General features: G+C 45.3%; 1 protein-coding gene across 3 annotated transcripts in view; it reads left to right on the top strand.

Moving 5' to 3' along the window:
- Positions 1 to 23,074, top strand: part of mideasb (mitotic deacetylase associated SANT domain protein b) — a 36,124-nt gene extending 13,050 nt beyond the window's left edge. For 2 of the 3 annotated variants that reach the window (XM_071365371.1, XM_071365369.1), the window contains exons 2-13: positions 1,816 to 3,883; positions 5,660 to 5,980; positions 6,502 to 6,856; positions 7,749 to 7,815; positions 10,061 to 10,203; positions 10,487 to 10,590; positions 12,952 to 13,027; positions 15,193 to 15,281; positions 16,396 to 16,539; positions 17,535 to 17,660; positions 18,665 to 18,858; positions 20,331 to 23,074. In XM_071365371.1, the coding sequence (XP_071221472.1) occupies positions 2,156 to 3,883; positions 5,660 to 5,980; positions 6,502 to 6,856; positions 7,749 to 7,815; positions 10,061 to 10,203; positions 10,487 to 10,590; positions 12,952 to 13,027; positions 15,193 to 15,281; positions 16,396 to 16,539; positions 17,535 to 17,660; positions 18,665 to 18,858; positions 20,331 to 20,580 (3,597 nt within the window). In that variant the 5' untranslated portion in view covers positions 1,816 to 2,155 and the 3' untranslated portion in view covers positions 20,581 to 23,074. The remainder of the gene's footprint in view (positions 1 to 1,815; positions 3,884 to 5,659; positions 5,981 to 6,501; positions 6,857 to 7,748; positions 7,816 to 10,060; positions 10,204 to 10,486; positions 10,591 to 12,951; positions 13,028 to 15,192; positions 15,282 to 16,395; positions 16,540 to 17,534; positions 17,661 to 18,664; positions 18,859 to 20,330) is intronic. The other variant, XM_071365372.1, reaches the window with a different exon arrangement.
- The last annotated feature ends 307 nt before the right edge of the window (positions 23,075 to 23,381 follow it).

The following is a 23,381-nucleotide window of genomic DNA, read 5'->3' as shown; positions in this document are numbered from 1 at the left end:
AATACTTATGTCATGCAATAAAATGCAAATTAATTATTTAAAAATCATACAATGTGATTTTCTGGATTTTTGTTTTAGATTCCGTCTCTCACAGTTGAAGTGTACCTATGATAAAAATGACAGACCTCTACATGCTTTGTAAGTAGGAAAACCTGCAAAATCGGCAGTGTATCAAATACTTGTTCTCCCCACTGTATATATAGATGATTTATAAAGCCAGACACATTTAACAGTTAGGCTGTTGATTATAGACCTAATTAAGTTGGTTTCCTCACCTTTCTTAGACAACTAAGGCAAGGGTTGTTTTCTCGTTTCCTAACTCTGCCGCTGCCTCCGTCGCATTGTTCTCAACACCAGTATGCTGGTTAACTTTGCTATTATGCACATAGCAACATGGTCTAGGAAAAGACGCCAGTTCAACAACACACTGATTGTGTTTCAGAACCGCGGACAGCGCCCGCTATCCAACACGGGAGAAAGCGCATTTGTTATAAAATAATATTTATTTATTTTTTTTATTTTTTATTTTTTTTTAATTTTATCCCCTTTTCTCCCCAATTTTTCGTGGTATCCAATCGCTAGTAATTACTATCTTGTCTCATCGCTACAACTCCCGTACGGGCTCGGGAGAGACGAAGGTCGAAAGTCATGCGTCCTCCGAAGCACAACCCAACCAGCCGCACTGCTTCTTAACACAGCGCGCCTCCAACCCGGAAGCCAGCCGCACCAATGTGTCGGAGGAAACACCGTGCACCCGCCCCCCTCAGTTAGCGCGCACTGCGCCCGGCCCGCCACAGGAGTCGCTGGAGCGCGATGAGACAAGGATATCCCTACCGGCCAAACCCTCCCTAACCCGGACGACGCTAAGCCAATTGTGCGTCGCCCCACGGACCTCCCGGTCGCGGCCGGCTGCGACAGAGCCTGGGCGCGAACCCAGACTCTGGTGGCGCAGCATAGCACTGCGATGCAGTGCCCTAGACCACTGCGCCACCCGGGAGGCAATAATATTTTTAATAGTGTTGCACCATTGTTCTTATTCAATATAACCATATACAATTTCAGTAGCACGTTTTGGAGTGATGGACTGCGCCATCCCCATTCCTCATGGCCTCCACAATGGATCAGTCCACTCAGACAGACGCAAATCGGACAGGTGTCTTTGCTACTGCTCGACTAAAGAAATCTCAGTCGACCAACAGCCTATCGACCAAACAGTCGACCAGTCGACTAAATGGGGTCAGCCCTAAAATGTATGTCAAACAAAACCAATGATTGCGAAGTTAAAGAAACTATGCAGCTCTTTGGACTACTTTTTAAAAAAATCTGCAGAACATTTTACAAAAACGTATTTACTTGGCGTGTACATGCAAAGTTTGTTAACAGAAAGACGGCATAAAATGTAGTGGAAATTGTTAAAAGTTGTCCTTGTGCATGGAGTTGTATGGTTCGTTTAACTTTGCAATCATTGGTTTTTGTTTGGCATACATTTTAAAGTGAACGATCTGAGTCTCGGCATCACACCTGCTTTATGTTCCATCTGAATTATCACTGCCCAGGCCAATATCATCATGTTCAATGTTGCTGTCCGAACCCTCTCTTGAATTTATCTCGCACTCCACATATACACACACGCTTTCATTCCCACCCAACCCAATACATCTCCCTGGTACTCCATTGTGTTGGAAAGGCCCCCAGGCCATAGCAGGTTTTCACATGGCTGCAGGCAGCTTTTACAATAGGACCATTAAGACTTGTGTTTTCGACCTCTCTGGACTGCCCTGTAAAACATGCCTGACCACTCTGGTCTCTTCACAGGGTGTCTCCCATAAATGAATGAGGCCAGTGGACATCCAGACATCTCTATCAGCACCGGCAACCTCTCAATACACCAGGAAGAGGAGATAAAGGGAAGAAGATTGGGTTTTTGTCTACGTTTAGTCCAACTCCCTGGCTGTTGGTTGCACATGTGATTTGATGATTTCCATTCAAATATGCAACCCCCTCTCCTAGGGTGTGTTCTGTGAACATTCTATTCCTTTTGTCTTCAGATTGGGCCAGTTAAAGGGGACATATGTTGGCTGTTTGTGTGGCTGGGGGACTGTTATGCACCTAGTACCCCATAGCCCCCCCCCACCTCAACCTCGCCCCGTTATTCATGCTAGCCATGAGTTTACCACCCCAGCAGAAACCCAACAGTAAGAGAACAGGCAAGCGCATCTCTTTTTTCAACGACCAAGGAGTGGCGATGAAGGAGACGTCCTCTCAGCAGCATCCAGAAGGTTCTTACTACGCCCTTGGTGCCCCAGCCTCAGGGCCTGGTCCTGGGCAGAGTGAGGCTGCAGGCACCGTCACCTCCACAACCTCCAACCCAGAGGCCGCCCATACTGGTATGTACCTCAACTCAGTGATATTCAGCCCAGAGAAAGGAGACCAGAGTCGGGGACATTACCAACAGACTGTACCCATGAAGTGGGTTCACCAGGACCCAGCAGCCCAACCGCATCCTCCACAAAGAACTGGGACTGGGAACTGGACACAGGGTGTCACTATGGCTAACTGGGGGCAGAACTTTGCTCCGTACCTAGGGGGTGTCGGTGACTCACGTTCCCAGGTCCAGAATGCCTTTGTCAAGCAGCAGATCCGTGAGGGGCCTTCACCCCTGCAACCACAGCAGCCCCAGCCCCCTAGTAGGGCTGCAGAGAAGCAGCCGCCTCAGCAGCAGCAGGTGGTTAACCCTAACTCTCTCCCTGCTGGAGGAGAGGCCTACAGAGACATTATGGATGTGGCCAAGGCTCATAGTCTAGAGTGGGAACAGCAGCATCATACTTCCCAACAGCAGTCCCAGTCCCAGGCGTTCCCACAGACCCTTAAACCTGGTGCTCTAAACGCCCAGCAGCACAGCACATCCAACCCTGGGGGCAGCTCCGTGCTTCAGCCCTTCCAGCTCGCCTTCGGCCAGCCCAAGCAGCACCTAACGGCTGGCTACTACCAGGTGTTTCAGGGGGGCAACAGGACTTTACCCAATCTGAACTACACCCAACAACCGCCACAGCATCCCCAACCGCCACAGCATCCCCAACCCCAACAGCATCCCCAACCCCAACAGCATCCCCAACCCCAACAGCATCCCCAACCCCAACAGCATCCCCAACCCACACAGCATCCCCAACCCCCACAGCATCCTAAGCTCCAGCAGCAGCTGCAACAACAGGAGCAGCAGAAAATACAGCAACGTCAACAGCAACAAATATTACAGCAACAACAACAAATGCAACAAAAACACCATCAGATGCAGCAGAAAATGGTTCAGCAGCAACAGCAGAAAATACAACAGCAGCAAATACAGCAACGAATACAACAACGACGCCAAATACAGCAATTGCAGCCACAACCACAACCACAACATGTACTAGAATATTACCCCAGCAACCAGAACCCACCTACCCACCCACATCCTCTCTCCCAGCCGCCCGTGTTGGTGCACTCCCAGGAGACCATTCCTCCACCAACCCCCCCAGACCTCAAGGAGACGTCCCCAGACTCTCCACACATTCCCCCCCGCACAGATCCCCAGTTCCCCCACAGAGAGACGCAGCTCCAACCTCCCCAGCTGCAGCCTCGACGGTCCAGGAGACTCTCCAAGGAAGGTGGACCACCACCAGTTGACAACCCTTTTGTAATCCCATCTGATGGGGCCCAGAACGGGGCCTCTGAAGGGCCAGGTGGAGCCCCCAAGGTGGAAGAGGTCCACGCTGCCCAGTTGGCCCCTACAGGGGTCATTCAGAGCACATGCAGGAAACTAAGGGTTTCCCAGGAGGTTAACCTGGAGACACTGGCCCAGAAAGCCTCAGAGATGGAGTCACTACCGCCACACATCGTCAAGGTAAATATTGCTGCATGTCCTGATGCTTGTGGTAATGCTTTGAAGGTTATAGTGTAGTTACATGATTTAACAGGGATATCCTACCCTCAATTTTAACTAGGAATGAGCCCTGTTATCCAGATATCTGGGTATCTGAATGGAAGTTAGTATTCGATTACTTGAGTGAGTTATGTTCTGGAGAGAGAAAAATTGTCGGCCTATTTTGACAATGAAAAAGCTTATTTATGAATTAAATTAGATTTATCCTTCAAGGATATTATACCATGACATACCAACATTTAGCTCTCCAGCCTACCCTGACATGCTATACTCCCCACTTCAAATAGCAATTACAGGCACGCACCTAACAGAGTTTCCACAAGACATGACACCGACCAATGCAAAACACTCACCAGAAAACCTTTTCGAAACAGAATCAGTTCACGGCGGAACTTTTAGCGAGTTCACTGTTGCTTTTAGCGACGGGGGGGGGGGGGAAATCATACTTTTTTTTACTATCTGTCTATCCTCAAAAATGTCATGATATTATTTAAATATTGTCAAATGCACACCCCTAATTCGAACCCAACTTTTCATGCATGCACTCACTTACAAATCTATTCGAGAACACAGTGCTGAAGAGTTATTGGTCTGTAGGAGCTGCATTAATAGGAATCTTTAAGAGATGTTAAAATGTCCATTTTGTTGTTGTTTACCTGGGTATAATTGCAGAGAGATTATGGCTGCCTTATCTCGAATTACAACAAACAAAAACCTTAATGCATCTGCCAAAGCCAACTGAGTCAGACATGTTGTTGTTTATGAGTGATTAGCACTTTGCTGAGCAGAATAAGCAGTCATCAACCCAATATAATTACAGTAGAACTGATTGATTTTGCAGGACAGAGCATCACAGTGCATTTTTTTTTGTTTAGTTTTTTTTCTACATTTTAGTCATTCACGGTCTTCAGGTACATTGAGCGATAATAAGCACTGCTCCTGATCTTTTTGTGTAAAGAAACTGCTCGAAAAGTTTTGACCTATTACTTTATAATACATTACAACATGGTGAGTGATGATGGTATTGCTGCGATATGCAGCCCTGGTCTTCCCCTACGTGACTGTGCAGTTAGCTAGTAACGGTGCACTCCCACGTGGGTGCCTCGTGCCTTACCATATACATTATAAAAACGGACCGCTACGTTGCTGAATGCTGACTGGACCCATTTCACTCTGCACTCCTCCCCCATTCATTCCACCATTGGGCTGAAATTCCACCCCCTGGGGGAACTCTGTTGGGGAGGGGTACAGGCAGAAGCCGGGGGGCCGGTGTCGGGGGCCGGGGGTGCAGTGCTCAGCAGAATGTATGCCTCTTTCTCCTGTCTCTCCTGTCCTGGTGTTGGGCCTGGAGGCTTGACTTTTCCACTGGGAATAGACAGGGAATAGGGCTCCAGGACCAGGCCATGCTCACTCCTATAGGCTTCTGCCACGCTCACTCACTCACTTCAGCTGATCAAATACTCCACTCGGGATGAGCAACAACCTTACTTAATTTTAGACTGTTTATTTAGGGAATGGAAAGTCACTTCCCGGCAATATACTTCTGTTAGCTTCCGGGCAGTATGATTCTGCTGAAACAGGTTTTCCGTACCTCTACTTCAACACGACAATACAAAGGTAATACATTACGTAGTAAGGAATAGCTATGGTTGCTCATTTGGTCTGTAAAGGAAGCCTGTTCAGGTTGCCTCAAGTTCGATATGGGATGATGTGTGTATGTGTCTGTCTCCTCCGCAGGAGGAGCCCCAAAGACCCTGGAGCCCCCAAAGACCAGCGCCACGGCGAGGGACCATGGAAAGAGATTCAGGAAGCCACAGCGCCAAGCGGCCTCGTGATGAGAGCATGATGCCCCTGGTCATCCCTGTGTCAGTCCCCGTACGGAGGCCAGACACCCTCTCGTCCTCATCCTCCCCAGACAGGGAGCACTCTATCCTGGGCACAGGCTGGCCACAGCGCCCCTCCACGCTCCAGGACATGACCAGCATGGACCGCAAACCCTCCGTCATCGTCACCCGCCGACGATCGCTCAGGAACTCTCTGACGGACAGCTCAGGACAGGTGGGTCCAGGAAGTCTTTCCCTCCCCTCACACCTAACTAAGGAGCTTGGTTCATACCTCCTCCTATAATCCCTCATATCTTGCCACCATCTTCTCTCCCACTCCCCCTTATCCAGCACCCCACTCTCCCCTGGTTCCCCCATGTTCTCTCTCCCCCCTTGCCCTCAATCCGAACCTCCCTCCCCCTACTGCCTCAGCTCAGGTCAAGCAGATTAGCAGGGGTTATCCACGCTATTGATGGAGATATAGCCTACTACTGTACTGTACATACAGTACAATCTGTGAGGGAATATGTACTGTACAAGTACCATGCTGGGGGTGAACTGGACATGTAATGTATGGGAGGATAATTCTACATATTGTAGAATGTATCGTCTCTCTTTAGTATCTGACCAGATAAACAACTCACTTACAATACATCTCTTCTTACTAACTGGTGTATGCTAGTTTGGACATTGGAACAGTGCTGTGTTGTCAGTTATGTAAGTATGTTTGTATTGATGTTCTACCTCCTCCTTTAGAACGGCGGAACCCAGGGAGGGAAGGACGACGACGACGACGACGGAAAAAAGTCCAAACGGCGTCCCCGGCCCGAACCTCTCTTCATCCCGCCACCCAAACCTGGCACCTTCATCGCCCCTCCTGTCTACTCCAGCATCACTCCCTACCAGAGCCACCTCCGCTCCCCTGTCCGGCTGATTGACAACCCCCTGACCATGCCCCCCTACACCCCCCCGCCCATCCTCAGCCCTGTGAGAGGGGGATCAGGTCTCTACTTCTCTACCTTCCTCTCCTCTGCTGCAGCTGCTGTCTCCAGCCAGGGTCTGCCTCCACCCATAACACCCAAATCAGCCACACGCAGCCTGCTGAGATCCAGTGAGTACCACTACCTGGGGTCCTACTGGGGGTTGTAGTTCAAAGATGTTCTATCTAAATCCTACTGGGATTTGTAGTCCAAACATAACTCAACCTGGGTCCGACTGGGGGTTGTAGATCATTTGGCACCAGTTTCCCAGACACAGCTTAAGACAAGTCCTGGACTAAAATTCGTTCATGCTTTTTAGTCCAGGGAAAGGCTTAGTCTGGGACTTGGAAACCAGACATTATGGTTTGAACAAGCTGTGCTCAGAATGAACTGTAGCTGTGGGAGTTGAACCATAACATTATTCTTTCATATAAACTTTTCTTGAGTAATATGCATGAGGTTAGCTCAGTTACTCAAAATCTGTGGTTCTAAATATCTTCTGCTGTAAGAAGATAAGGAAGAGATATAAGGATAGTAAATGAGAAAGTTCACCCAGCAGCATACCGCCCTGCATCCCACTGCTGGCTTGCCTCTAAAGCTAAGCAGGTTTGGTCCTGGTTGGTTCCTGGATGGGAGACCAGATGCTGCTGCAAGTGGTGTTGGAGGACCAGTAGGAGGTACTCTTTTTCCTCTGGTCTAAAAAAATATCCCATTGCCCCAGGGCAGTGATTGGGGACATTGCCCTGTGTAGGGTGCTGTCTTCCGGATGGAATGTTAAACGGGTGTCCTGACTCTCTGTGGTCGCTAAAGATCCCATGGTACTTATTGTAAGAGTAGGGGTGTTAACCCTGATGTCTTGGCTAAATTTCTGGCCACCATGGCCACCTAATCATCCCCAGCTTTCAATTGGCTCATTCATCCCTCCTCCCCCCTGTAACTATTCCCCAGATCGTTGCTGTAAATGCGAATGTGTTCTCAGTCAACTTACCCGGGGTAATACGTTTTTTTTGTTGTGTTTTTCAGACAGCGTTGACATAACCCCACCAGTCCTCTCTGCAATCGGCGAGGCCACTCCAGTCAGTATAGAACCGTGAGTACAGAACCCACACTAGGGTTTAATATTTCCCTGAAAATCTATACATTTTTCTTCCAGAGAAAATTACAACCATCTTTGTAATATCCCGGTATTCCCGTTCAACACGGACAGGAATCTACTGATTTCCTGTTGTATTTGTCACAATTTCATCGACTCAAAGTTCCGTCAAAGTCACCGCACAATTTGTTGATGTAGCATAGTTTGGATGTAGACCTGAAGTATTGTGAAGTTAGTAGCCTACAGCCTAGTTAAAATGACATTTTGTTTTTAGCTTACCTCTGACTGAAAGATGACAGGCAGCTCGTTGGCCCTTTTCTCTCCCCTTGCACCTGGCTCAGGGGGATATCGGAAGGTTTTTGTCTTTATAATAACTCGCTTATTGTGGTGACTCTGTCACAGGGATGGCCCCTCTGCTGGGTTGCAGGCATTGGGTCACTTAGATGAGTTGTTTTCTTTAAAAACAGCCAGGTTGAGTTTTTGATGCTGGGTTATTAGGATATTACCCAGTGAGTCAGATCAGAAGACTGGAGGAGTGGCTTAGTTGGGGTGTGGCTTTCAGATAGTTATCTTTGGCCCCCCGTGAGAGTCACATTTCATTCCGGTTCAGCTGTTCTGTTGTATTGTTATCTCATGTTAAGGTTGAACACTGACACGTTTGTAGCTTTTAATGAGGCGTACACACGAGTATTAGTTCTCCAATGTTGGGATAGTTACCACTTTGTTACAATATGTAAATACTAATGTTATACATTTTATATTGGAATATGTAAATTGCAAAAATATTAGAGGAACATTTGAATTTACAGTGTACAAAGTTAACATGATGAACAGGAATGACATATACTCTCATGAGTGGCCAAAAATATCTACCTGAAAGAGACGCCCCTAATAGGCCACGTCTCCTGAAAATAGCCTACGGATTAGAATAAAGAAGTCCCAGCTGCTGGGTCAATGCAGAATGAAAGTGAATATAAACCCAACTAATGGTTCAATTAACCTGTTTGGGTAATCCAAACCACCCAACATGTTGGGTTATTCACGTAAACCCAACTGGCTGGGTCAAAATAACCCAGTTTGTGTTCTGTCCAATATTTACCCAGCGCTAGGTTACCAGCTAACCCAAATTGGGTTGTTTTTAACCCAGCATTTGTTTGAGTGTAGTAGCAGCGATTCAGCACCATGGATAGCGCCGCGGTTGAGCAAATCTGAGTAGTCAAACCCGTGCACATGTCTATTTCCTCGAGCACATTTGTGGACACAATGTACCAGACATTTTGTTAAGTGAGTAGCCGCAGTTTATGTTTTGAAACGTAATACAATGGGGAAACAACAACTATTGCTTCTTGTTAGACAAGTCCATTTAGTCTTCACCCAGATCAGCTCATTACCAGGGTTAGTTCAGCAGGCAATCTTTGTGAAAGGTGCAGATAGAAATGTAGCGAATACAACTGACGTGATTCTTTATTCCACATAGGCCTCCTATATTTCTCTCGGAACGTTCTACAACGTTGTGCCCTGCTGAATGCGCCACAGCTAGCCCACTCTGCGAGGAAGGGCCTGAACTGTGCTCGCAGTCTGCAGGCCTTTGCAATTTGTGCACAGGCAGGGAGCAGGCAAAATAGAGGCTGCGGTCCAGATGGTTTCCAAAGCAGCCATTAGCTATATTTGGAGTATCCTGAGGGGTAATCTGATAGACTAACAGCATCATTTTTACCCTGTAGATTTGGGTGCAGAGATTTATTTCTTAATGATTAGCTTTGGCTTATTTCTGCAACACAGCCGACCCCTAGGTAGCTACATGTCTGCATAAGAACGTTTATTCACGTGATATTTATTTTAAATGGAACATTTACAGTAGTTACAAAAGCTTCCCTGTCAATGACAATAATATGATTTAGAGCCCTCCAATTTCAAATCTGGACCTCAAAGCCAGTTCCAATGCGTTTTTCCATTGTTCCCCTCTAGTTGGGGACTGATTTAGACCTTGGACACCAGGTGGGTGCAGTTAATTATCTGGTAGAATAGAAAACCAGCAGGCTCTGGACCTCGTAGGGTGAGATTTGAATACCCCTGATCCCAGAGTGTTAGCCTCTGGGATCAGGGGTATCCTCCGCAGAAGGCTGTATCCTCCACAGAAGGCTATGCCAAAGCAGGGCGAAGATGGTACCTCATGCAAACAAATGTAACCCCTCTCTCTGTCTTCCCAACCAGCCACTGACTGTACATTCTGTCATCTCAGGCGTATAAACATCGGCGTCCGGTACCAGGCAGAGGTTCCAGTGCTGAGGCAGCGTTCAGCGGCCAAACACGACCATCACAAGGCTGAGCTGGTCTGGGCTCCTCTCCACGACCTGGAGGCTAAACCTGGACACCATGAGAGAGGTAACAGACTAGCATATCAGCTGAGACATCTTTAATACTCTGTCCTAATACTGTCAATAATCAGGTTGGTATTTGTCAAATTTAAATGAGTCTCAGTGAATCAAACATTCAGTGGTGATTTGAAGAAACCAATGACAACAATGGGCTGATCACGCTATCTTGATCCCAATCTCTTTCTTTCTTTCTTTCTTTCTTTCTTTCTTTCTTTCTTTCTTTCTTTCTTTCTTTCATTCTTTCTTTCTTTCTTTCTTTCATCTCCTTCCCTCCCTCTCTCTCCCTCCAGTGGATGACCTCATGCACCTGTCATGCTCCAGCGCTCTGCACGGAGGAGGGACCAATCAGGAGCTGGTGCTGCACTGCCTGTACGAGTGCAAGGGTGACATCATGGTGAGCAATGCATGATGGGTCATGTTGACTGAGAAGGGATGACCGGGAGGGGATGAGAGCTGGGTTGTGTTCATTCGGGCACACTGTAGCGAAATGGGTTGAAAAAGAAAAAGAGTGTTTGATAGTGGACAACTGCAGATTGTATCTGTCTGCTTGTGATGGTTCTCATCCATTTTGTGTCTACTGAGAACAACCGTGGCTGTGTTCCAACATCCTACTAGAATAACAGCTAGCTATACCACCTCCGAATGTATACACAATACATTCATAATATAATAATATATGTCATTTAGCAGACGCTCTTATCCAAAGCAACGTACATTCATCTGTGCATACATTTTACGTATGGGTGTCCCCAGCGGGAATCAAACCCAAATGGCCACTCTGTGGCTACTGTAGCGCAGCACTCTCTTCCTACTGCAAACACAAATGGTGTATGGTATGGTGAGGGGTGGGGTGGGCTGTGTAAACTGTGTGGTGAATATGTAACAGGTATGATACAGCACAGGGGCTATTGAGTTCACTATTCCTCCTAGTAGCCATGTTCCCTTTGCATCTATGTAGGCAAGACAAACTTATTTTCACGATTTCACTATCATCAAAATCAGTGAATCGTAGCACGTTTTTGGTCTCATTCAATAGTTTTTACCTGATTGAAGTAGCATCCTGTTGAAAAATTAGGTTTACACGATTAGCAGTTCTGATGCATATCCCAGTGCTGGGGTAGTTACCACTTTGTTACAGTATGTAAATAATAATGTTGTTAATGTTAAATTAGAATATGTGAAGTGCAAAAATGTTCAAGGATCAGTTTTATTTGCAGTGTACGAAGTTAACATGATGAACAGAATGACGTTTACCCTCACGGGCGGCCAAAAATAACTATCTGAAAGCCACGCCCTTAATTGGCCAAGCCTCCTGGAAAAAACCTATCAATTAGAATAAAGAAGACCCGGTTTCTGGGTCAACGCAGCATTAAAGTGAATATTAACCTGCAGGCAATGGTTAAATGAACCTGTTTGGGTAATCCATACCACCCAACTGGCTGGGTCAAAATAACCCAGTTTGTGTTCTGTCCAATATTTACCCAGCGCTGGGTTACAAGCTAACCCAAAATGGGTTGTTTTTTTACGCACCATTTTTTTGTGTAGTAGCAGAGATTCAGCACCATGGATAGTGCCGCGGTGGACCAAATCCCCCCCAAATCTGATGAGTCAAGCCCGTGCACTCGCTTTTGTTATTGTGACATCATGGAAAGATGTTGCAAATGTCTATTTCCTCGAGCACGTTTGTGGACACAATGTTCCAGACATTTTGTTAATAGTGAGTAGCTGCAGGTTATATTTTGTGTCTCGGCCAGAGCCATAAAGATAGTTTGGAGATTGCCTTCAGTAACTGCGTTGAGAGTTCACATGTAGCCTACACAAGATATGATTCAGCTGGGCACAGACTAGGCAACGCTTCCTCCTTAAACATCCCTCGCCCCCTCAGCATCAGCCAGATCAGCTTACATCAGGGGCCTGTTCATTAGTGCACAATGTAGCAAAAAGGTTGCTCAGTTGAAAACGTTCGTTTGTGTAATGTAGTAACACGTGACCCATGTCAAAATAATGTCATATTTCGATGTAAGATGAAGCACGCTCACTGTTTTTTACAACAATTAAATAAAGGTATTACTACTTTAACCATGGAGACAGTTTAAAAATGCGCCTAAACAGAATTTAAGGGGCATTCTAGAAAGAGCTCCCATAATGACTGTGCCCATTCATTCGGTCGCCCTAATCTGTGTGTTGTTTTGTTATAAGATATGCCCAGTGCTCCATATGCCCAATGTAGAAAACAGACGTATACACTGATACAGTATACACACACACACACACGCTCTCTCTTACTCACACTGGAGTAAAGGTCACATATGTTCAGCAGAGTGTTCAGAGAGAAAGAGAGAGACATTGAGTTAGAGGAAGGGAGATGGAGAAAAAGATAGAGGAAGAGGGCTTTATGGTAGTGGCACCATGTTGTTGTCAAGGAGACCGAGGGTGGTTCTCAGTGTGTGCGGTGCGCCCACTCTCTCTCTCTCTCTCTCTCTCTGTCTCTCTCCAGCATCAGGAGGCATGCTGTTGCTCTCTTACAGTAGCTCTCCAGGTTAATCCATCCCATCACAATTACCAACAGATCAGCATCAATATCAAAGAATCAGTCAAGCATTACTCTGATCAGCGTGTGCGCTCTGGAAACCAACCATCCAGCCCTTTGATTTCCAGTATTGCTCAGTGTCCCGTGAGCTGTTGATCTACGTGTTTACTCTTGAGAGTTCATTTGTGAACGATTGGGTTGATAAATGCTGTTCTTTGTGTTCAGGGAGCGTTGGCCTTCCTGCTGTTGAAAACCTCCGTCTTCCCTAAGGACCACCGCCTCGGAGACTACCACTACTCAGGTTTGTCATGTCATAGATTAAGACGCTATCTGTGCAGTATTAGCTCTATGGGCGCTGGTCATTTCTTACTGTGTCCACTGGGACACTGGGATGTTGTGTGTGCATTCCTGCAGGCAGGCCTGTGTGCATAACTCTCTGTGGGTCCTTTTACTGAGTCAGAATCATCAAACTTCACTGGAGTATGTCAAAGTGCATTCCCGCAGGCACGCCTGTGTTGTGTGCTTGCTTGCATGGGGCCTTTTTCTTCTATTTTTCTATTTTCTATACTGAACAAATGTATAAAATCAACATGCAACAATTTTACTGAGTCACAGTTCATGTAAGGAAATCAGTCAATTGAAATACATTCATTGGGCCCTAATCTATGGATTTCACATGACTGGGCCTGTGAGGGCATAGGCCCACCCACTCAGAATAAGTTTTACCCTACAAAAGGACATTATTACAAACATAAATACTCTTCAGTTTCATCACCTTTCTGGGTGGCGGGTCTCAGACGATCCCGCAGGTGAAGAAGCCGGATGTGGAGGTCCTGGGCTGGCGTGGTTACACGTGGTCTGCGGTTGTGAGGCCGGTTGGACGTACTGCCAAATTCTCTAAAACGACGTTGGAGGCGGCTTATGGTAGAAAAAATGAATATTAAATGATCTGGCAACAGCTCTGGTGGACATTCCTGCAGTCAGCATGTCAATTGCACACTCCCTCAAAACTCGAGACGTGGCATTGTGTTGTGACAAAACTGCACATTTTAGAGTGGCCTTTTTATGTCCCCAGCACAAGCTGCACCTGTGTAATGATAATGCTGTTTAAACAGATTCTTGATATGCCACACCTGTCAGGTGGATGGATTATCTTGGCAAACGAGAAATGCTCACTAACAGGGATGTGAACAAATTTGTGCACGGACTTTGAGAGAAATAAGCTTTTTTGTGCGTATGGAACATTTCTGGGATCTTTTATTTCAGCTCATGAAACATGGGACCAACAATTTACATGTTGAGTTTATATTTTTGTTCAGGATAGTAGCAGGGATGTCTCCAGAGCTCCTCTCAGCTTCAAGGCTTTAGCGTCAGAACTCGGCTAGACGAACTGAACGAGTGTGCTTGCATACTCCCTTAAAAATACCTTTGCTTGAAAAACGAGAGGAAAGCGGCAATAGTACTGTTTATCCATATTGAGACGCCACAGTCAAAATAGTCAGAATTAATCTAGGATAACTCAAGCAATCTGTCATTAATTTTCACGTTTTTGCCGAAGAGATCTTAGTCGCCCAATTTTACGTCTAACTATGATGTTTGGTTAACAGTAGGGACGGCACCAATCACAGACGAAGGTGCGTAGACTTCGGTTTACTTACAGAAAAAATGTACCCGAACAGCAGGCAAAACCCTAGCCGAATTCCATAACGAACAAAAATGGCCCACAATGTTGTCATAACATATGCACAAACTTGATAGAACTGTTTCAGCTAGGAAGCTTGACCTTTGCCTTTGACAGCTTTGCACACTCTTGGCATTATGTCAACCAGTTTCATGAGGTAGTCACCTGGAATGTGTTTCAATTAACAGGTGTGCCAACCTTTTAACAATGGCAGCTGAAGGGGGGGGGTGTTGTTATCTGGCAGGGGAGTGTTGCTGGAATGGGAGTGTAGTGAGAGCAGGGGGGGTGGATGATGAGGGGGGGTGTAGTTGGGTTTGTGACTGGGTAATCCAAAGCAGAGGACAGAGAACCATTGTTTATCGAACCAGTCAGGGGTGTGTCCACCCTGTGCATACAGAAGCAGACAGTCACCAGTCAGTGTCTGTCCATCTAACTCTCTCTTTCTCTCTCTCTCTCTCTCTCTCTTTCTCTCTCTCTCTCTCTCTCTCTCTCTCTCTCTCTCTCTCTCTCTCTCTCTCTCTCTCTCTCTCTCTCTCTCTCTCTCTCTCTCTCTCTCTCTCTCTCTCTCTCTCTCTCTCTCTCTCTCTCTCTCTCTCTCCTCTCTCTCTCTCTCTCTCTCTCTCTCTCTCTCTCTCTCTCTCTCTCTCTCTCTCTCTCTCTCTCTCTCTCTCTCTCTCTCTCTCTCTCTCTCTCTCTCTCTCTCTCTCTCTCTCTCTCTCTCTCTCTCTCTCTCTCTCTCTCTCTCTCTCTCTCTCTCTCTCTCTCTCTCTCTCTCTCTCTCTCAGGGTCAGACAGCTGGACCTCAGTAGAGAGACGTTACTTCAACAAAGGGATCGCTGCCTATAAGAAAGACTTCTTCATGGTCCAGAAACTGGTATGTGCCAGTCTATGTATGTATATATAAATAAAAATGGCATGGGCTGCTCAGTGCTCACATAAATAAGTCAACTGAGGGCCTTGCTTAATCTGTTCCCATTCACCATTCCTACTTGGTTACTGTAATATGCTGCAAAGGTTACTGAGAGGTTGCCTCTGTCCCCCAAAAAACTCCCAGGTGAGTCATTTTGTTCAGGAGGATATACACTACCAGTCAACATTTTTTTAACACTTACTCATTCAAGGGTTTTTCTTTATTTGTACTATTTTCTACGTTGTAGAATAATAGTGAAGACATCAAAATTATGAAATGACACATATGGAATCATGTAGTAACCAAAACAGTGTTAAACAAATCAAAATATATTTTCTATTTGAGATTCTTCAAAGTAGCCACCCTTTGCCTTTGACAGCTTTGCACACTCTTGGCATTCTGTCAACCAGTTTCATGAGGTAGTCACTTGGAATGTGTTTTAATTAACAGGTGTGCCTTCTTAAAAGTTCATTTGTGGAATTTCTTTCCTTCTTAATGCGTTTAACCCAATCAGTTGTGTTGTGACAAGGTAGGGGGGTATACAGAATATAGCCCTATTATGGCAAGAACAGCTCAAATAAGCAAAGAGAAACGGCAGTTCATCATTACTTTAAGACATGAAGGTCAGTCAATCCGGAACATTTCAAGAACTTTTGCAGTCGCAAAAAGCATCAAGCGCTATGATGAAACTGGCTCTCATGAGGACCGCCACAGGAAAGGAAGACCCAGAGTTACCTCTGCTGCAGAGAATAAGTTCATTCGAATTACCAGTCTCAGAAATTGCATTCAAGTAACAGACACATCTCAACATCAACTGTTCAGAGGAGATATTTAGATTTGTTTAACACTTTTTTGGTTACTACATGATTCCATATGTGTTATTTCACAGTTTTGATGTCTTCACTATTATTCTACAATGTAGAAAATAGTACAAATAAAGAAAAACCCTGGAATGAGTAGGTGTGTTAAAACTTTTGACCGGTACTGTAGTTGAGTTGATGATTTTGTGTCTTCTGCTCTAAACCTTGTAATGGGCCTAGATATGAAGTGTGTTTCTGTGTGTGTCGCTGGTACACAGGTGAGCACGAAGACGGTGGCTCAGTGTGTGGAGTTCTACTACACCTGTAAGAAACAGGTAAAGATCGGTCGGAACGGCGCTCTGATCTACGGAGACACAGAGCCACCTGAGAGCAGGAACACCGATGAGGAGCTGGACCTCAAAGTGAGTTGATTGACTACCTACATAAGGACTTCATAACACATTCATGGCCCATATCTAACACATTCATAGCCCGTACACAGTCCATTCATAAGCATGTCCTGAAGTCAATTGAAGGGTACCGGCATTAAGGACTTCATAGCACATTTTATAATATATAAATATATATATATATATAAGCATGACAAGAACAGAGGAAGAAGTCAACCCCAAAGTGAGTAAAATCATGTCACTCCCTCAGCCAAATAAAAAGCATAATAAAAAAACATGAGCTGGCGCACACCCAGAGAAAATGATTTAGTGTAGAGGTGCTGACTCACTCGCAGCCACCCATTTTAACCTAGGACACAAGTTGTGATTTGTTGGTAAGACTTTATTTGAGGGCTACCTATATACGGATTTCATAACACATTCACAACACATTCATAACAGCATTGCATACGTATTTCATAAAATGTACTGTGTGGGATACCCTGTTACTGTACAGCCTACTGTATACTATATAAACAATCCTGAAAGAACAATGAAATGCATCTCTGCATCTCCCTACCAACAGAAACGACGCTACATAAACAACCTTTCTACAGTGACTCTCTCGCTTTCTCGTTTGGGCAAAAGTCCGCCCTCTCTCCTCCGTGACCCAGAATTCCGATAAGAGATCGAGGAGTGGGTCAGATCGTTAGTAGGCAAACGGAAGATGGTCCTCCCCCTCCTTGAAAGCCTCCTTTTGGCGAGGAAGCAAATCATTTTTACTTATCCTTTTATCCATGAAATGTCTTTAAAAACTCATTTGTTTTGAGCACTTTACGCATTTATAAACGTAGTTTGCCTAATGACGCACGAGTGAAGGACCGTCTCATTTCAAGCGAGCGCATTTCCATCCATGTTCGCTCTCATCAATTTGAACTTTTGACTTTTTCAAAGTGAGGTGAGAGAGGATCCAGGAAGTGAGCAATATCTAATTGAGAAAATACCTCTCTCTCTCTTTCTACCAACAGTGCTCTCAGAGATTAGAATCTCGGAAGGAAGACGAAGATGACAGGAAGTGGGAGGTGTCAGCTGACAGGATGCAGTGGGGCTCCAGTCCAAACAGGGTGACACAGAAGGTACAGGCCACTGAGAACGTGAGTGGGAGATGCAGGGGAACTGTGTCTGTGTAGAGGAGCATCTCCTCCTGAGTAGAGGAGACACTGACTAGAAGATGAATGAGCATGGATGTATGTGATATTTTTATTCTTGTGTAATCAACACCCCATGCAGTAAACAATATTTGCACTTTTGAACTTGCCTTGACTGAGTTCAGAGTAGAACAGTGGCGAGGGACACCAAGCTGCGGTGTTCTTTGGTCTGCTGCCGTCTAGTGGCTAAATACCGAACAGCTGATTTGGCTGGCTTCCCCACTCCCCATGTTGCGTAATTTGACTCTGTGAGCAAACAATGACTCAGAAAACCTTTGACCCCATTTCTGCTGTTAGTTGGTGACCTGGTAGAAATCTATGGTTTTAAAATATGGCCTGAGGTGAAACATAAAGCTTTGTTATGTTTTGTAAGATGTGTAAAAAAAAAAAAAAAAAAAAAACTGCCTTATTATGTTGTACTTATTTTGTACTATCCAGGTACACAATGTCTAGGTTACTTTGACTCCAGCTGGGAGGTGTGTGTGTGCTGACCAGAGTTGTGGGTGCAGTTGGCAAGATACTGCTCTGACATCACTGGGGGCTGCTGAGCGGCGGATGACTCGTAATGGCTGGAATGGGGATAATGGAATTTAAAATGTTATTTATTTTTATTTAACCTTTATTTAAAGAAGTCAAAACAGCAAGTCAGTTTTAAGAACAAATTCTTATTTACAATGACGGCCTACACCGGCCAAACCCGGACCAAACACATGGAAATAATTTGTATTTGATACCATTCCTCTCCAGCCATTACCATAAGCCCCATCCTCCCCAATTAATGTGCCACCAACCTCCTGTGTCTGATTCTGATCAGCTGTCATGGTTATTGGGCAGCTTGGCAATGTGGAGGAGAGGGTGCTTTTTGTATCCATGCCTGTGTCCTTGCATCGAATTGATCTTTTGCATGCTTAAATCATTTAGCAAATTAAGTATTTCAAATGTATGTGCAGGCTGGAGCAGTCCTGGTGTTGAAGAGTCAGGAGGGCTTGAGGAGAGACCAGACGTCGTCCCGTGTCAGTCTCCCTCCTCAGTTCCCTTCCAGCGCCTCCTCGAAACCACGACCGGCCCCCAAGACCGGGACCATATCAGGGACCAAGGGCCCTGCCGGACCAGAGGGAGAGTTCCCCTGCAAGAAGTGTGACAGGTCAGTGTCTGAGATATATTTATTTAACCTTTATTTAACTAGGTAAGTCAGTTAAGAACAAATTCTTATTCACAATGACGGCCTACCCCGGACGACGCTGGGCCAATTGTGCGCCGCCTTATGGGACTCCCAATCACGGCCAGTTGTGATACAGCCTGGATTGGAACCAGGGTGTCTGTAGTGACGCCTCAATCACTGAGACGCAGTGCCTTAGACCGCTGCGCCACTCAGGAGCCCCCATATCTAAGATATGTCTTAGATGCCAATAGGCAGAGCAACATGGCGTCGTCATTTGTGTCAAAGTTGTCCGAACTCTTGGATGTGGTGCTGATTAAAGGTAGTTGGGGGGGGGAAAGATAGTCTTGAGATTCCAGATTTGGATAAAGCATTTTGTCTATGTTTACAAGTAGAAGTTGTCCACTCTGTATTTACAGTAATAGCACACCGCTCGTGATTTTGACGGATGTTACTCCGACAGCGGTACGGACTGGTAGTTGTGATTTGCATATTGGAGGGGAGACCTTGATCAAAGAGTACTGCGATTCGACAAGTTCTGCAGGGTAACTGCAATGTTGTACAGGTTGGTTCGAATAGGTTGGAATCTTGGGAGCTGCTGTTGGTTGCAGAAACACTGACTTGGGAAGCGCTCGGAGCGATGTGTGTGTGTGTGCGTGCGTACGTGCGCATGTGTAATATAGTGAAAAGTGCTCCTGGGTGTTTGTTTGAGCTTCCTGCTATAAAAAAATCAAGCAGTGCTGACTGACTCTGATTGAAGAGCTCGTCCAGTTAGCTACCGCAGTTCTGTTATTCTCAACCGTCTCCTAGCAACTGAAACACAGCAGTGATATGGCATGCTATTCCCCCAGTCTATGCAGCTCTTATCCCATATCCGATTCCTCACTGGTCCACATACTGCAGACTACTCTACAGTATTCTGCCTTGGCATGGTGTTACACTTCATCCAATTCTAGAATTAAGCCTTGTATGGTTTTGGGAACCTCGAATATGAAGTTAGGAAAAGTAATATTTCATGGACAAATGTTTCTGGCATTTGGACTTCGTCAGTTCTCCTTCCTTCAGGTTCACACACAGTACCGTGCTTGTGCAAAGAGGAGGTCTACACTCTTCAAATTGAAGTGCGGACCTTCTATTTGTCTACTGTGAACCAACACCATACAGATGTAGGATCTTAATTTGAGCCAGTTTTTTACAGCAGGAAAATAATCATGCAGCAACAAGAAATGTGGATTATAATGAATGGACATTTTTCAAAAGGGAAAATCAAGTCGAATTTATAATCTTCAGAAGCCTTTTTAAACCTCAGATACAGTAAAAAGTTTTACATTTCCTGCGACGGGGTTATCAAATTAGAGCTAGTGCTTGTCCACAGATACGAAAGCTAACAGTGAAGCCAACCCAGCCTTCTCTCTGACCTCTAACCGCTGCCCCTCTCCTCCTCCTCCTCCCCTTAGGATCTTCTACAAGGTGAAGAGCCGCAGTGCCCACATGAAGAGCCACGCGGAGCAGGAGAAGAAGGCCGCAGCGCTGAGGCAGAAGGAGGCGGAGGAGAGGGCAGAGGCCCAGGCGGCAGCAGAGGCTGCAGCGTTACTGGCCGCGCGGCAGAACGGGGCACGGGAGGGGAACGCAGCTGGAGGAGACAGCGCTAACGATGACTCATCTGACGAAGACGATGACGTCGAGGAAGATGAGGACTGGCACTGAGACCACGAAGATAGAAAGGGAGCCCACAACATGTTATGCCGTTATGGCAAGTGCACCCTCTAGTTATCTCTATGGCTAAGACGGACGGCCAGACAGACAAGACAGACTGACTGCTCCTCTACTGGCAGGGTGAGGGGAACATAACAGAAGTACGAGGCCTCAGCTGCTCCTAGCGCTCTAGGGACATGTTACGCCCTCTTGTGACACCTGCTTTAGCAGCATTTGTCTTGAAACAAACTTATTTTTTGTTGTTTCATGGAACAGGATCTCCTATCTTGACACTTTCAGGGACAGGTTCTCTCCCGTGTTTTCTCCCTCTTCCCTTTAACCTGCTTGTGATGCGTTCAGGGTTACCTATCTCTGACACGCCCACGGCTATACAGTAGGATATGAAAGCCATGCCATCTCTCTCTCTCTAACGCCATGACTTTTTTTCCCCCTCCCGTCTGCCATCCTCCCCTGGCTTCTTCCTGTTCCTGTTAGCACTTTCAGCCAGTCACAGCACACAGACTCATCAGGTGGGAACTCATAGCCACGCCCCCAGCCGTGTAGGCTTTAAAAACGAGAACACTGCGTGATGCTTGGCAACGCACGACTACATGAACCACAATGCAACCCGGCTTGGCCACCGCCCTGCGCTCTCTCTGCTCTCTGCAGTTTGATATGTTGTGAATAGAAGGAGATAAAATGAGTGATTGGGACAATGCAATATTGACGTGGAAAGGACTTCTCGATCAGGAAAAGCTCAGATAGACTGATGTGGTGGTAACACTACCTGTGTGGTGACATGCCTACATGTGGAGGAACGATCTGATTAGAGAACACTGCATTGTATGTGTTTCGTAGTCTTTCACGTCTGGGACTTTTTCCACTCAAGACTGCCAAAAGCTTGTACAGATGCATCGGTCCTCAGTTCACCAAACTGGTTTCTCTCTTAGTTTCAAGTGCTGTTCTTTTGGGTTTTAGTTTTGTGAATCCCTACCTTGTCACTTTTTTTATTATAGATTTGGTATTCCTCCTCACTGTCGATGCCTTGGATGTTTTAAACACGTTTTTGTCTTCGAATTAATGACAATTCATTTTACAAAGGTTGTTTTTTGATATTCAACAAATTACTGTTGCTTTTTATTTTTTTTGCTTATTATATCAAATGGTCGTTGTTGTTTTTCTGTTAATTTGATCATTGTTATTAATAATGTCACTGTTGTCTCGTGGATTATTATTATTATTATATTGTTTTTGCGGCAGGTTGCTTTGGAGCTCTTTCTCATTTGACTACAGTATAGGGTTATTTATGACATTGCTTTTGTTGTCTGTTTTGAACTGTGAGGTTTGAGAACGAGATCTCCAGAAAAAGAAGTCGGAGGAGAGAAGAAAAGAGGTGAAACAAAAATGTAAATGTGCAATAGAACAACAATGTGATCCCTGATGCTCCCCTCCCCCCATCCTGTACCCAGAATGCCTCTCTTTGTGCCCTCTCCAAAGTGGTCCTTCTTAGTAGCTTTATAGGTAGTTAACCCTCTGTCAACCATATCATTACACCAGGAGGAAAGAGAGAGGGAAAGATGATGTTGAATTGAATGAGAAGGTCTGCTCTGGTCATTCTATTTCTATGGAGACAACTCCTATTGTCTGGCCTATAAAACATTTTTAAAAAAGGGCTTCCCATTACAGTCTCTCTATCGATCTATGTCGACATATCTCTTTCTGCCAAGCACTATATCTCATATCTCTATTCCCTCTGCCAAGCGGCCAGACCAGGCTCGATCTGTCGCCATGGCAACAAATGAGCAGGCGGAACATTTTCTTGTTAAGTAGAGTGGGGAGCAGAGGGTAGCTGCTCCAATTACCTTACTAGGTTAAACCGACCTGCGTACTATGCACTGTGTGTCTGTCTGTTGGGAATGTTCTCTGCATTCTGGGGTGTTTGTTAGTGTGTGGGTGTGGATGGCCGCTTGCAAATGTGCTGCTTTTTTTGGTCAAATATCATTCTGAAATTCAGCCATTTGTAAAAAAAAAAAATAGGTTTAATCCTGACTTTTCACTTTTGTCATCTTAATTTATATCTCCTTTACCTTTTATTTTTCTTATTTGTTTTACTTCCCCAGAGATTGTCATGAGGCATTGTTTGTTTTGAAAGGTTTTTTAATACCGTTAAACAGAATCAAGAATGAAATTGAGGGCACGCCACAAATGCTAAGAAGCTGTAAACCTTATTCGCTTTCATCGAGTTAGGGAAGGGAATAGAAAAATGTAAAGGTTTATTTAGCTAATATATATCTATAAATTAAATTCTATGAATGCAAACTTTCAATGCTATTTTCATATGGGGTTCATTTCACACTAACGATGTAAAATGAAATGGATTCTCAAGTGCTTTTTACTATGTAATTTATTTGTTTCAATTAGATTTTTACCACCTGTGTTTAAAAAAAAAAATAATAATTATATGGGAAAAGCACTGTTTTATTAAAATTGTGCAATACTGATGAAATAAGTGTGTTGGTCATTTTCAAAACGTGCATGTATTTACCATAACATGAGATCGGGTTGGTTTCAAATGTTTTGCAACACAAAACAAAAATGTGCTTTTGTAATTGGACCAGGTTATTTGCCGGTTTCATTCCATTCTTTTTCATGTCGTGCCTAATGAACACAACCCCAGTGTGTTTCTGGCTCCAGGGTGAAGTTTCCCCCTAGGTGCAGATCTAGGATCATCTTCCTAACCTTAACCATTCATGTGGGAAATGCTAAACTGGATCCGTCTGAGGGTAGATGTTTTACGAAGATCCACGACGTGG

The sequence above is a fragment of the Salvelinus alpinus genome, chromosome 25 (assembly GCF_045679555.1).
Source record: "Salvelinus alpinus chromosome 25, SLU_Salpinus.1, whole genome shotgun sequence".
Classification (NCBI taxonomy): domain Eukaryota; kingdom Metazoa; phylum Chordata; class Actinopteri; order Salmoniformes; family Salmonidae; genus Salvelinus; species Salvelinus alpinus.
Note: the sequence above shows the minus strand (reverse complement) of the source record. Positions and strands in the feature narration are given on the sequence as shown.